Source organism: Lepidothrix coronata, unplaced genomic scaffold (assembly GCF_001604755.1).
Source record: "Lepidothrix coronata isolate B3197 unplaced genomic scaffold, Lepidothrix_coronata-1.0 Scaffold16, whole genome shotgun sequence".
Lineage (NCBI taxonomy): Eukaryota > Metazoa > Chordata > Aves > Passeriformes > Pipridae > Lepidothrix > Lepidothrix coronata.
This window is the reverse complement of record NW_016690196.1, coordinates 1981213-1996494: the sequence shown is the minus strand read 5'-3', so window position 1 is coordinate 1996494 and position 15282 is coordinate 1981213. Positions and strand designations below refer to the sequence as shown.

Below are 15282 nucleotides of genomic sequence, written 5' to 3'. Positions count from 1 at the left end.
ATTAGAAAAGAGGAAAACACACAAGTCACAACTCCCACTTTGGTGCATTTGGCTGCTGAATAGGATATTAATGTTTTCTTTGCCTGGCTCTATTAAATGAACAGTGAAACTAATAGAGAAATGAAGAGTAATGACTTCTATTCTCAATGTTCAGTGCCTGTTGAAGGCCAAGATTGCCTTATTGCCCACTAGGCTTTCTGCTGGAGTCCATCAGGTGGATGGAGTAAATGGGCAATTCTTTCAGCATTTGGCACTCAACAGGTCAGAGGTTTATTTAGCCAAGAGGCACAGAAAAATAAAACTGTCCAAATGAAATAGTAGCATGCAATCATTCAGACAATCAGTTAGCAGGCAGAAGTCCCCTTTCCTGAATAACTTTAGCATAACCAAGTCTGAGTTTAGCTTTGATAAGATAGGAGTTTGCCCAGGTGAGTCTCAGAGGAGCCAGGAGAGAAATACATAAAGGCCAAGTTCTGCCCCACTCTTAACAATGGGCTTCAGAGCAACCACCATCTTCAGCACTGCAGGAATCTCTTTCATATCTTCAAGTACACCTGCAGTAAAACGAATGGGCAATTCCCAACAGAATGTCGCAGAGGTCCACAGAAATTGAGGAGTTGCATCTTGAGTCTTGATTTATCTTCAGTCAATTTTGATGGTGGTAGGGAGGGAGGGAATGAAGCATGCACAACTTGGGGAAAATCATTTGCACTGCTGGGGCAGATTCTGTTCAGATAGTTCTGAACTAAGTTGAAACCCCCAAACCACTGTGAAATTTCACTTTTTCTTCAGAAAAAGAAAATATTTACTGTGGTGGATGTCAAAGTGTCCTTTCATTTACTTTTCCCCAAACATTCACATGAGTAGAATTTTGTTCCAGTGCAAGGCCATGGAATAGAGAAGCTGTTGTGAATACTCAGGTGCAAACAAATGATCACATCAAAGTATTTACAACTTAGGGGGCATGGGGAAATATAAGTTAGAGCAGAGGTTTGCTATTAATAGATCATAGAAAATCCACAGATCAAAATACATGTGTAAGAAATAAGGACATATAAAGCAAGTTGCACTTGAAGGTAATTTGGAAGCCAGAACACTTAAACAGACTGTATTCCCAGTCTAAGATTTTCCTATAGACACTAGAGCTGGATGGATGCTTTACATAAGTCATATTGCACTAGATAAAGATATCCTACCTTCAGTATACAGTTCCTTCAACACAAATCACCAGCAAGAAATTTAAAGTGTTTTCCAGATCCACATTCAATTCAGCTTGCAGTACTTTTTTATTGGAATAAAATAATTTTTCAAAGGCATTTGACCCTCTTTTCCCAAATAGACAAATCCATTGAATAAGATCATTGACTAGGTACTAATAAAACAGACACCATAGGGCCGATATGTTAAGTTCTCCTACTTGTAGGGCAACAAAGCGAGCAGTCTCAGCCCTTATTTGTTTAATAGGAAGGCATGACAACTTTAAATATGCAAAAATCTTATATCAGCAAATGTTTTACTTACATGACTCTAGAAGCATCCAGTTCCTTCTGAGCAAAGTCTTTTGTTTTCATCATGAATTGTAAACAAAGGTCAGTTTAATATCCCACCAGTTTCCTCAGATCACTTGACCAATCTTCCTTGGCAATTTAACTCTTTTAACCCAAAGATTGCTACCAAATACGGTTTCAGAAGAAAGGTGAGAAGAGGAAACCAGTCTGAAAGTTTCATCAGACTGAAATACTTTTTTTTCCTCCCAGAAAACACAAGATGTTTTAAGTTATATAAGAAATTCAAGATCAACATATACTGTGATTTAATAATACAGATTGAACAGGTCTTAGTGACAATGGGTTGGTTTTGGCTGGGGTAGCATTAATTTTCTTCCCAGTGGCTACCATGGGACTATGTTTTGGATTTGCACTGAACACAGGGTTGATAATACAGAGATGTTTTTGTCATTGCTGAGCAGGGCTTACAGAGAGCCAAGGCTTTTTCTCATACTGCCACAATGGTGAGCAGGCAGGGAAAAGACACGGCTGGGACAGGTGACCTAAACTGACCAAAGGGATATTCCATACCCTATGACATCATGCTCAGTCCACAAAGTGGGGGAAAGAAGGAGATGTTTGGAACAATGGCATTTGTCTTCCCAAGTAACCTTTGCACATGATGGGGTCCTGCTCTCCTGGAGATGGCTGAACACCTGCCTGTCCACAGGAAGCAGTGAATTAATTCCTTGTTTTGCTTGGCTTGTGTGCACAGCTCTTGCTTTTAAACTCTTTATTTCAACCCATGAGTTTTCTAGCTTTTACCCTTGCAATTGTCTCCCTGATCTTGCAGGTGGGGGAGTGAGTGAGGGGTTGTGTTGTGCTTGGTTGCAGGCTGGGGTTAAATCACAACAGCCAATAAAAATAAACACAGTTGAGGATTAAAATAATTTTTAAGAAGTACACCAGTGCTGGAATGGTAAGTAGCTTTTAACAGCCTTACTACACTGTATTATTTCAATTAAAATAAATTGAATTCTGATACCATAAAAATAAATCTGAGCTGAAATTGAACACATCAGTTCCTTAAGACTGATTCTTTTGTATAGCTGGTATCATATTCTCCTTTACTTTCTATTTTGTAAAGTAATTAAAAAGTAATCCCTAGCAGAAGCTACAGTTGGATGCATTGCACTGCTCACATCAGTACCTTTCACAGAAATCACTGGCTCCTCGCATCTGCTGTTGTAATAATCCTGATCAAAAGGATCTGAGTTTAGAAAGCACTGCTATTGAAAGTGTTTGAACTATCATTTTTATAAGAACCAAAGCAGGGAGCAACCACCATGTATTCACACAGGAGACCTGCAGTGATGCTAACTTATGACCTTTATATGGAGAAGAGAAAGAAAAGGCACATGGGAAAGCCAGAGGGAGCCAGGATATCTTAGCCCTGGCTCAGCCTGAGCAGCATGTCTGCTGCTTTGAATGCATGCAAGTATTCCCCGGTTGGAGGTATATGATACACAAGAGCTGTGGCCTAAAAGAAATCCTACTGATTTCACTGAAGTCCAAAATGCCCTCACTAAAGTCAATTTCATGTAAGTCAATAGACTGACAAGGTTCATATCCAGACTACTTCTCTCTCTCCCCCTTCACACTACTTTACTATTTTTATAAGTAACAAGCAATAGTTCGTGTTATACAAAGGAAAGAATTTTCAATATTTGATATTTCGTGCAGGATCTTTTGAACAGCCTTCATGTCAGGCTCAGAATGGTCCTATCAACTTTCCTCTATTAAGTCTCTTGTGTAGGTCTGATTTTACTTGAAGAAGCTGCAAACACAATCCCATCAAAACATTACCAAGCTGTGCTGTAAAGTTATGTAGGAGGAGAGTGGAGGAAAAAGAAGCATAAGCAAATGCATATTCTGGCTGTAGATACTACAAGATTTTACAACTGTACAGAGTCTGACCTGTATCAAATCTGATTATATATTTCAGGTTTCAAAACTAGAGACAAACACAGCTCTTAACAGCTTCATAATGTTCAGTACAATGTTTGGAGGCATTTTAAACCTGGTTTAATGTAGGAAGGTTGCATAGAAAGTAACTGGAAATAAAGATGAACAGCAGAAGCCACTGGGATTTGAGTTCTATAAACCTACAAATAAGGGTGCAGCAATGGTATGATCATCTAAAACAACCTAGCTCCAATGATCACTCTGTGTTAAGGGAAAGTGTTGGATGAAACATTACCATGTCTTTCAAATGTACAAGCTGAAGCTTCCAGAGCAAAACAGCATTTCTGTGTGGGACTGCAGCAGATTGCTTGTGGTTATTACTTCACCACTGCTTTCTAGAAGAGCAATACTTTCATTGTGACTTCCAACCGAAACTTGGTACAATGGGACACACTGTAAAAGACACTTCTAGAGCTCTCTGCTCCTAGGATACTACTTTGTTTATCAGGGTGTTGTTACAAGCTACAGCTTGCTTAGTTCAAAGTAAACATATAATCTAATTTTCTCCAATCAGGGATAGTTCTTGAATTGCAGCTCCAACAACAAATACTGTGGGCTAGGAATTATTTATTCAGTGGCAGGAGGGGAAGACATATGCTTGTGTTTCTCCATTTTAATAACATCTATGCCTCTCAAGCTACAGCATGACACTTTAAGATCTAAGCTAGCAATTTAACTTAGAACATCTCTCACTTTTTTGACGTGCAGACCCCATGTGACAGAATGCTACAGTTCCTACTACATCATTATGTAGAGCATGACAGTCAAGTTTATTGTGGTGGTGGGCTGCAAGTTCAGTGCTTGGAAACACCCCAATTATATGATGTCAAAGGCTATGTGCTGCTGATGTGGCAAAACTGCTATGTCTTTCAGCCCTACATACACAGCACTGCAATGTTCTAATAATCTGCTGATGCAGGCATGACTCCCATTACATGCCGATGGCCCACACTGGTAATGTTTGACACTTTTTCAAACACTGTCTGGGTAACTCAGATGGACTACCTTTCTTCCTTCTCTCCTTCCAAAACTATATGCCAAAATCCTGTGCTTATTATACAATATATTTACGGATGCTACATTTACTTCTAAGGAAATATAAGACTCTCTAAAGATACAAGGGTATTTTTGAGATCTGTGCAGATTTCATGCATAAAGCACCTTGAAGATGCATTGTTATTTAATAACAGCCTGGCATGAAGAGGCCAGTTACAGATTCAGCACTGACTCTATTTCTGAACACAATATTTTCAGATGCACAGACAAGCCTTCGTGAAAAAAAGAAATCTGCTCCCTAGAGATTTACTTCAGTTAAAACATCAATACTTCCCTCTCCACCTTCAACACTTGTGTCTATGGTCTAAAAGTATTTTCTTTTCTGACAGGAAATACTATAGTTTCAATTCACTAAATACAATCTGTGATCATAGGCCGGTTCCTAATTTCCAGGGCACTTAGTAATGGTAAGCATTTTTCATCCCACAGAGAAAGCTGCAGAGCTAACAGTTTTGACAGCTTTCTAAAGAGCAGTCTTTAATATACAGTATCTTCACTATGACCTCCAAGACATTTGCAAGCTTGAAAGAAATTATATAACTATTTCACATGTTGACACTGGGGACTGCAGCAGCAAGACTTCCAGCTGCTCTTAGAAAAGGGTTTACATTAATTCATGAGAGGTGAAGGTATATCCGTTTGTCTCCTCTGGAGCTCTGCAAGCAGCTGTAATTCCAACACAAGTGCAGTAGCTCATGGCTTCCCAACTTGCCAGGAAGCATACACTTGTAAGAAGATTCACAGATGAGTTATGCTAAATGTTTGGTATTGTGACCTGTGATGCAACACAAAAGAATGGTTGTTGTTGCCTAAACTTTAATGGAGTTAATCCTTCCAAATGCTGACAAATTACTGCCTCAGGCCATTTAAAATCACATTTCTAATGCAATAATCCTATCTGCATTACAATGAGTTGGGATGAAATGATTAGGTGCCTGAGATTTTTTGCACAATGAATTAAGTCACCATACAGACAGGCTGTGCTTGTTCACAAATTAAAGGTCTGGACAGAAATGACATTCCATTATTCTGCCACTCACTAAGCTTTGAGGAAGGGTTCATTACTGTCCTGTCTCTACTGGGAATGTTTTTGAAGTAGCTACAAGTTAACGGGAACCTATTTTTCATTAGATCAGCTTCGGGGCTTTCTTCATTATTAATAATTATTAGTCAAGTCTTTGACCATTGAGCACTCCTGAAAGAACAGGTAATTCAACAATATGCAAGCAAAAAATGGGACAGTGTCAGTAAATTGGTGAAAAAAACCAAAACTTTACACTGAGTGTAAGTCCTTTCCTTCCTTCATCACAGACACACTGTGCTCAGAATTTACCCAATTCTTATATTCAGAAGCACAGACTTTTTAGCTATGGGATAGTCCACAATATAAGCCACCCAACGACATCAGTGCTATCCATCTTTACCATTTAAAATAGTATCCTTACTTACAAACACAGTCACAACACACCTAAGCAGCTATTCATATCTACACATTCAAATTACCTTTATTTATATGCTCTATCCAGCGTTTTTGGAATCTGTACTAACAAATGTATAACCATCAGCTGAAGAGTATTCTTATTAGCATTCCATTGATTATTTATACACAATATAATTGGATACACATCAATATAGTAACTCCTCAATTGTTAGATGCCTGCGAGGTTAGTGTTCATTGAAGACAGGTGATATCACAGGACTGAATTCAAGGTAAACACATTTCACACAAATTCTGATAAATAGGGAATATGATGCCATAAACTCCTATGCTAGAATTTTGTCTAGTGCCCTTCTGAAAATATAGCCTAAGAAAAACGTTAAATTAAAAAAAAATATATTAGTAATTTTTGAGACAATCTTTCTCATCATGCAAATGTAACATAAACCCCACCAGCAACCATCACCAAATGCTCCAATACACCCTCAGTGCACAACTATACCAACCACCTGTGCTAGTTATTTCCCATAGGCCTGCTTCACATGGGGGCTAGAATAAGGTTTAGTTCTCATAAAACATAACCCCTTATATGCACATAATTGCTGAACATCAGTAAGTCACATCTGTGTCACAAGAGGAGGAAAAAGAAACAATAAGCTTTTAGCACTTTTCTTTTTGCTATTGGCAGGGAACCTGGCATTTTAAATGGTTAAAATAAGTTAGCACAACCATAATTATATATTCTTCACCTTTGTGCCTCACCCCAAAAAAAAAAATAAAATCAAGTTTTCATCCTGTTGACATATTAGGAGAGAATGTTTCTATTTAAAACTGGAAGCTCAACACCTCAGCATTAACAATCAGCTAGTCAGAAGCAGTTTGCTTTAGGTTAAGTGTGGCTTTTTTTCAGTCAAATGAAAAGCTTCAGTACATAACTTCATGCATAAAGCCTGGTCTGTGTATGAATCAATTAAGTATACTATTGCAGTTTACAGATACACACAAACCTTTATGTGATTGCATACATAGAAAACATCAATGTAGGTTCACATTTGGATAATTACTGTAGGTTTCAATGTCTGCTACTAGATATATGTTAAAACATACAAAAAAATAAACTCTCATATTCTGCTTGTTCTGCAATACACAATACCCCAGATCATATGTATTTCTAAATACAGTATAAATGAGGAACAGGTGCCACAGAATGTATTGATACAGCTAATAATATTTCTAGGCTGTCTTCAACAGCAACAAAACAAAACATAACATGTAAGTCAGATCTGGGTGACTAGATGATGGCAGATACATTTTAAATGCTTCATTTAATTGTTCTAATAAAGGCATATTGCCAATTAGCTGTGTCCCGTAGGCACCACAGTCTTGAGTTGTAAGACACTTTGCAAGTTCTGAAGGAATACCCAGAATTAGGAATGTGATCTGCTCCTTCTTCCACTTAACTAAGTGGCAGGATCCATTCCACACACAAAAAACCTATTTCCATAGCAGCAATCAAGAGCACACCTCACAGGACCCTAAAAAATGCCAGCTCCACTAAACACAGTGTAGTAGACCCCTGCCTCAACCCAAACCAAATCCAAGTTCTCCCCAGACACGGACAGATTTTCACATTCTTGAGAGACCCTCTACATCTTGCCCTCAAAGGGCAACTGTGTTACTGTGGCACACACCTGCAAAGGCAGCTTACAGGCCCTGGTTGAACTGGCCAAGCCCACGCCAGTGCCTTACTTTCCCCAAAGCAGACACTGAAAAAGCTACCCAATGATACCAGCAAAAACAAACTTGCAAGACCAACACCGCTGGTCCAAAAAACCAATGGCACTAGCCATGATGTTTGTATCTCACACCACCTAGCCCAAAGCTTCACTCTGCTGGGCAGCACCTGCTGAAGGCAAAAAATCACAAGGTGAGAAGGTTCTGAGGAGTCACAAATAAGCCAGAAAGGATGAGAGAAAGGGATACTTCAGCAAACAGTCAGAGCCAGTAGCACCCATGCACAGAAAAGAACTGTATGCAAAAGGCTGGAGTATCTCAACAGAACTGAGCCTGCAAGTACAACTGAGCATAGCAAATAGGGCAGAGGGTCACCACAGCCCACAAAGACCACCTTACTTGTGCCTCCTTCCTTGCCTCTAAGTGCACAGGTTGGATAGCAATAGTTGGATAGCAACCTTCCTATAGAACTGGAAGGTTTGGAAAGGAGGTGTAAGAATAAAAAAAAAAAATAGATAAGTAAGGCTTACTACTCATACAAATGAAGACTAGCCTGTACAACAGCATCAGCTAAACTTAGTGAACAACAGAACAAATAACAATAGTAATACAAGGGTAACATCTCAGGAGGGCTATGTCAACCACTACTGCAATAAGGGAACACTGTGCAAACCCTTGCATGACCACAAAATTTCTATTTAAACACTGTGACTTTATGTTAGTTTTATCCTCCCCTCCACCCCTAATCTCTGTTATTCTGGTGGCTCCCATATGGGTACCAGTAATTTCCCACCCACGTTCACAGCTGGTAATCACTGCCAAATCACACAGCCTGAAATTTGTGAAGGTTTCGGTACAGGGACACTTTACAGTTGATCAACCATGTATATTAATGGTTAAATTTACTATTCATTTTGGTGGTTCTACCTTTCCCTTTTCATGAATAATCCCGTGGAGTCAGCTCTTGAGACAAGGTAACCAGTCCTTGAGCCTTTTGTTCATGAGAGCACCAACTCCCTCTCAAAAGCACATAAATAAATAATGGAGAGTACAACACAACAGCAATACCAGGGATCCTTTCTCAGCAGTCGGCTCTTTTCCACGATACCTCTTTATTGTAACCACTAATGAAAACTCTTTGAAGTGGAAGAGTAAATATTATCATTTGATAGTACCTGGACCCAACAGGGCAAACAAAATTGTATTGTACTACATTCCAGCAGCTGTAGACCCATTCACAATGCAACACTCACAGGGTTGCTATGGAGGAACCCGGTGCTTACTATTTTGGTAGCATGAGGTCAGCCAAGGGCTGCTGGTCACTCGTTTAGGGCTGTTAGCCTTAATCTTTCTATGTAACAAACAGGGAAACCAAAAAACAGTGCCAAAAAAACCCCTGGGAATTTCAGAGTATGCCTTTGGAGGTACCAAATTCCCCAACAGAGGCAGAAAGCAGACTTCCAGCTCTATTCAGGATCAGCCAGTTCTTAAAACCTGGTGCCAAATATCAGAAATGCTTACATCCTCTTTAGACACAGGATTATTAAACCCAGTGCTCAGTGTCCAGCAGCTTCAAGTATTTTCAAGTCCTCTTAAGAATAAAAAAAAAAAAAAATTCAGCACTTCTCTATAACAGAGAAGCATCATCAAGTTATCCTTCTTTTAATGACACCTGGGAGAGCTGGGTTCAATGCCATGGTCTGCCACAGCCTCCCTGGGTGACCTTTGGGCTCACATAGCATTTCACTGCCTCATCTGAACCCAGAGCTACAGGAGGGTCTCTCCCTCAATGGAAGTAGAGACCACTGGCACCAGACCATACATACACCACCACTAAGTTGGCTGCCGAGTCTCAGGGCATTTTGTAAATCCATCCCGTAAGGATCAAAGATAGCAGAAAGGGAAGGGGCCAGTGACTCCCTTACTCCCCACTAGAAAAAAAAACAAGCACGCAGGAAATAACACAGAACCACTACCAGTGCAATGAAAGAGGGAGGCAAGAAACGAGCTGCAGGGACTATCACAGATGCCCCCGGAAGCCTGGCAGCCCTCCGGAGACAGAGGCACCCTGCTCCACACGAAGCAGCAGGAAGGGATGGGAAAAGGGAACAAGACCAAGAAGGGGAGAACACAAATAAACCCAAAGCGCTCAGCGGTGACACCGTTAGAGGGGAGCCCAGATGGCCGACAGCCCCAGCGGCTGCTGGAGGCTGCTCCGGGCACAGGGATGCCCCGCTCCCCTCGGCCCCGCGCTCACCTTGTTGCTGATGGGCCCGGGGATGAGGAGCTTCAGCGCCTGTCTCTTCAGCTCCGCCAGGCGGGCGTTGCAGTGCTCGCACCAGACGCCGCGGTCCGAGCCCGGCGAGGAGCCGCCGCCACTGCCGGAGCCCGGCGAGCCGGTGCCGAAGCCCGGCGAGCCGCCCAGCGAGCCGGGGGAGCTGGTGCCGATGCCGGGCGAGGCGGGTCCCGGCGAGCCGGTGAAGGAGCCCGGCGAGGATGTGCCGGAGCCTGGGGACGGGGTGCCGGAGGAGCCCAGGGCAGAGCCGGCTCCCTCCGGCGCCGGGCGACTGCCCGCCCGGGACTCCTCATACGCCTTCCGGTACCAGCTCTCGGGGGAGAAGGGAGCGGCGGGCTTGGTGGGGGAGCAGGGGTCGGTCACCTGGAGCGGGAGAAGGAGTAGCGGGTCAGGCAGGGAGGCCCAGCGGCGCCACCAAGTTTCGCTCGGACGCTCCGCGCCTGCGGCGGTCCCCGCGCCTCCCCCGCCCGGAGCCTCTACCGCCCCGCACCGCGGAACTTGCGCGGGGCCGGAGGGCGATGGCCGGCAGCCAGCGGGCGACAGGCGCGGGAGCCCCAGCACGGCGGCGGCCACCGCTCCGAGCCGCCCCTCCGCCGACAACTTACCCCGTATTTTCTGCTCCGAGCCGTGACCGCAATCCTCTCCTTATTTCCAGCCACTGAATTCATGGTGGCTTCGTAGGGAGGCGGGAGAATTTCCTACAGGTTTCTCACTCCGCATCCGAAGGGAATAGCCGGTCCTGGGAAGTCCCCCGCGGAGCGGGCAGGCTTGCTCCCTCCTCCGCCTCCGCCGGAATCACTCAGCCCCAAAACACCAGTCAGTTCTCAGGAAAACGCTTGGGACTGGGGTTTTCTCCAGGTCGGTTTTTCTTCATTGTCTTCCTTCTCATTCCCTTACAACCCTTGTTTTCACAGAAACAGCAATATCCAGAGCAGGAACTATCCCCCGGCAGGCAGCCAAGCTCTTATCCGCAAGTGAGGCGAAGCATCTAAGGTAGCACTAGGAAGGCGAAAGAAGGAGTAGGAGCCGCTCTCTCCGCCTCCGCTATATCGGCAACTTGTTCCCTTCACCCAGGTTTGTAAGTGAGTTAAAAGAAATCCTCCGAAAATATCGGGATCCAGTCTCTGGGAGGAGCCTCCGCGTCCCTTGCAACCAATATCCTCCTGCCCATTTGTGCCTGACAGTTTTGCAAGGGAGGGAAGACCCGAGCTGCGGAGCCCCGTGCGCTCCCCGGTCAGCGGCGGAGCTGCAGGGCTAGCGGCTGTGAACAGACTGCCAGAGCCTCACCGCTGCTCTGCGCGGTGCCTCGGCTGACGGGAGGGTCCATTTTATTTTGCAGTATTTCCTGATTGACATCTGTGATTTCCCCCCGTTCTTGCAAAGGCGGGCGGGTGCGGGGGAAAACCTTGTTGCTTTCACCGCAGTTATTGGTTAGTTGCCTCTATTCAGGCTTTATTCACAAGTGTTCCCAATCCTCCCTAAATAACTAGGAAAGAAAAGCCAGCTGTATTTATGACAGTCACTGGCATCTCTTTTCCTTGTTGTAATTTTAAATGTTATTAATTTAACTTGCAGTCAAGGGCATAATAAATTGATCTCTTAACAATGAAATTCTACAGACTCGTGTCCCTATTAATCTTTCTCTTCTAATTATGATTTCTATTTGATGGTCATGTGTATCTAGTTACATATCCTTTTTTATTTCAAATCCTGTAGATAGTAAAATCATCTCTAATAAATCTTCCTTCTCAAAAGAAGTTGCTCATTTTCTCAGAAATGGAGGCAATAAAGAGCTAAATGCCAGATCCCCTGATAGGGTCATAACATGGATAGGTTGATGCAGATGAGAGGGCAGAACACACAGGGGACTTGCATCCACCTTTCCAACCTCCTATTGTTACTTCCATATAAATGCATCCTTCCTGCATCCCTAGTGTACCTGGGCCATAACAGCTGTGAGGAAACAAAACCAGAATCACTGAGCAAGGAATCTCCCAGTCCTTGTCTGTCTTCACAGATACTCTGACAATAGTAAAGATGTGTAAGATGCTCTGCTGTGTTTTAACTTCACTGTGTTATCACCCTAAGAGTGGAACAGCCATTCCTGATCCGGTTAGGAAAGCTTTAATCTAAAGCTGACAAAAGTGATGCCATCCAAGATAGCCAGGCTACATCGGTAGTGCCTTGTGCGTTTACGTAGGTGACCCCAAAAAGCTGAACAAACGGGCAAACAAAAGGAGGTGCACCCCAGCTGCTGTTGCATGTGAACAGGTTTCACATAAATCCGCATGCAGAGATCCCGTGGTTTGTTCTGTAGGCAGACGTGATAGGGATGACAAGGTAAGGCAGGGAAATGCCGTACGAGCTCGCAGCAGTGCAGAGCTGTACAGCCTCCGCTGGCCCCACGGCGCTGACGGGGGGCCGCTCGCACTGCAGTGTGGAACTGCTCCTTCTCTGGGCTCGGCAGTTCTGGTGGCGAGCTGGGAGATTTCCTTTGTTTTTCGGCAGACCTTCAATTCCCAAGCTGCCAGCTATGCCTGCCTAACCACGTGTGCTGCCAGGGACCGTCGCCCCGCGCGCAGCGCCGTGCCCGCGGGCAATCCTGCGGGCAGGAGTGGGCTGACCCTTCCAAACCGCGCGCTGGGTCCGGGAGGGACCGGGAGGCCCTGTCGGCCGGCACCCCGGCCTCCGCTCTCCCCACAGACTCGAGGGTCGGGGCAGCGGGCGGACCCCGGTGCGGCAGCGCTGACCGCGGGCTGGCGGGGCAGGGCCGCACGGCGCCTCTGCAGCCCCCGGCTGCCGGGCTGGGGGAGCGCGGAGGGCGGGCACCGCCCCGTGGGAGCCCAGGCGGGCTGAGTGGCTGCGCTCCTTCCCGGCTCTGGCGGCAGTATCCCTGTCCGGAACGCTGCCGCCCGCCGGGCCCCGGGAGCCCCCGCAGCCGGGCGGGGCGGGGCGGGGCGGGGCGGGGCGCGGCCCCGCGGCGTGGGCAGGCGGCGCGCGCCCTCTGCCGGCGGCCGTGAGGAGACGGGCGGGGAGGGGGCGGCACCGGGACCCTCCTTCAGGGGAGTGTCCGCCGTGCCGGGGCTCCCCTCGGCGCGGCTGCGAAGGGCTGTCAGAGCGTGCCTTTTCCGAGGCGGAACTCCATCTAGGAGATGTAGGGCCGCCCGGCTGAGTGAGGGCTGCAGCAAGCATCCCAAAGGAGATGGGTTCACACCCAGGCCTTCGGGAGGCAGCGGCAGCGGCAGCCTGGGTGCCTGCCAGCAGCGTGGCTGAAGGGCTGCTGGAGCAGATGGAGTAGCCCACCAGGAAAGGAGTGGATCCTATACACAGGTCCTATACACCCTCTAGAGGAGGGTGGCTTTCTCGGCCCGTAGCTGATGGCTAAGTTTGGTTGGAAGTGGAGAAGTAGGGTCAGGACTGGTGAGGATGAAGAACACCTCTAATCAGGAAATTGGGACCTCAGGACGTGATGAAATTGTCGTTTGAGCCTGAAGAGTTTCAGTAGCAAACCTGCGTTTCCTCATGTCTCAGGTTTGGGGGAACTGTTAAGAAGGTGCATTAGAAGAGCATCTCTCACAGCTTGTAGTTTTGCAGCTTTATTGGCAATAGCTCTGTTGGATCAGCTCTCCCTCCTGACAGGTGTCAGTATTTACTGATATTTTGGGTCATTCAAGAAAGGCTTTATTGAGTTGTGAACACTTTCGGAAGCTGAGGGACATTCCAAATTCCAGTTTGAGGTATTTTGCTGCTAAAATCTTTCCAGTTATTTTGTGCTGGACAATGTTTGGGACACTATAGTATCACTCTACCAAAAAGCTCTGCTAAGAACCCTTTCTCTGGAATAACACCTTTCTCTCTGAGAAGTGTTGAAGAATGGCCTTCTCCCTCTCTGTAGGCTCCCTTATGTGGAAGTTGGTTTAGTTTCCTCTTACCAAAACCTCACGCTCCATGTGTCACTAATTAAAGATGATTAGTTAGCAGAATCACCAACATGCCAATGGCAGGCAGCTCCACAGCTACCTCTCAATTTCAAGTTTACACGCTCCTTCTGTTACTGTAACTGTAGTCATGGGAGTCTGCCTTCACCTTAGTCCTGGCAAATCATTTATGCTAGCAGTTTAGAAGTTAGACTGATTGTTCTTCTTAATTGAAGACAGAGCTGAAAAAATGGAGCTGTTCAGACATAAGTAAGTGGACAAGATCCAAACCTTGGATGCAAGCTTAAGTATCAGAGGTTTGAGCAAAAGCTGGTCTCAAAACATTGCGGCTGGACTTTGATCTTGATCTAAATCTGACACATCTGTGGAGTGTTATGACCTACCTTTTAGCAAGTATACAAACTTCCAGTTTCTCCATCCCACCGCAGTGCATTTGACATGGTGTACTATCCCTCTGCTGCCTTCATTGGATTCCTTCTGAGTATTTCTCAGTGTGGGTGCAATTAAATCTGACCTAGAAGTTCAGCTTCAGCACTCAAATCTGAGATGCTGGCACAAGCCCAGTTCTATCCACAAACAGCAGTTTCTGAGAGTTGGAAATGTTGGCTGCATCAAAGAAATCCTTTGAGGTATTCACATTTATAATAAAATTCAGGATAAAAAAAGGTGACAGCAACTGTAACTTGAAGAGTCATTGCTGCCCGCACAGAAGCTTTTTTTCCAGGTTTGGTGCTAATAAGTCTCAGTATCAGGTCTTACTTACAATTTTAAAAAGCTTCCTTGGGGAGATTTGAAATGCACGACAGCTTCAATACTTGCTTAGAGCTGCATATTAATGAGCTGGAGTCCGTTGGGGGACAGGGAGGAAATTGAAGGCATTCCTGGTAATACTGACAAAGAATTAATTGTAAAGATAGAAGCAGCTAATCATTAAGAGCTGCAAACAGAATCACCAGAACTTTCCCCGTTTGATATGTTTCTTCTCCAAAACCATTCCAGTTCTTGTTCTCTTCCCCTTGCCCAAGGTATAGGACCTTTTCAGCAAAAAGCTCTAGCACATCAAGCATATTAAGTCCCTTATCCTTTTGTATAGCCCACACATGAGTAGAAACACACATAGCCACAGCCCAAGTATTCTGCAGAGTTTATGAATACATGCAGTATAGGAGGAAATCAGCTATATGGACTGCATTTGTATTTCTGGTATTGTAGATTATGTTCCTTCCAGAGTGTCTGGGATATACTATGCTTCTGGACTGTGTTTTTCTACTTACTCTTGACAGTTGTTAACCATGATGTCATGGAGAA

At 45.0% G+C, this 15282-nt stretch overlaps 1 protein-coding gene and 1 long non-coding RNA gene across 2 annotated transcripts in view; one reads left to right on the top strand and one right to left on the bottom strand.

The window, feature by feature from the left end:
- KIF26B (kinesin family member 26B) overlaps positions 1–10956 on the bottom strand; it is a 295015-nt gene extending 284059 nt beyond the window's left edge. The window contains exons 1-2 of the mRNA XM_017806836.1: positions 10642–10956; positions 9998–10399 (exon numbers count right to left, since the gene is read on the bottom strand). Coding sequence (XP_017662325.1) covers positions 9998–10399; positions 10642–10704 — 465 coding nt within the window. The 5' untranslated portion in view covers positions 10705–10956. The remainder of the gene's footprint in view (positions 1–9997; positions 10400–10641) is intronic.
- On the top strand, positions 10243–11647 carry LOC108493430. Its single transcript, XR_001873470.1, has 2 exons — positions 10243–10339; positions 10951–11647. It is a non-coding gene; the product is annotated as an uncharacterized LOC108493430 (long non-coding RNA).
- The last annotated feature ends 3635 nt before the right edge of the window (positions 11648–15282 follow it).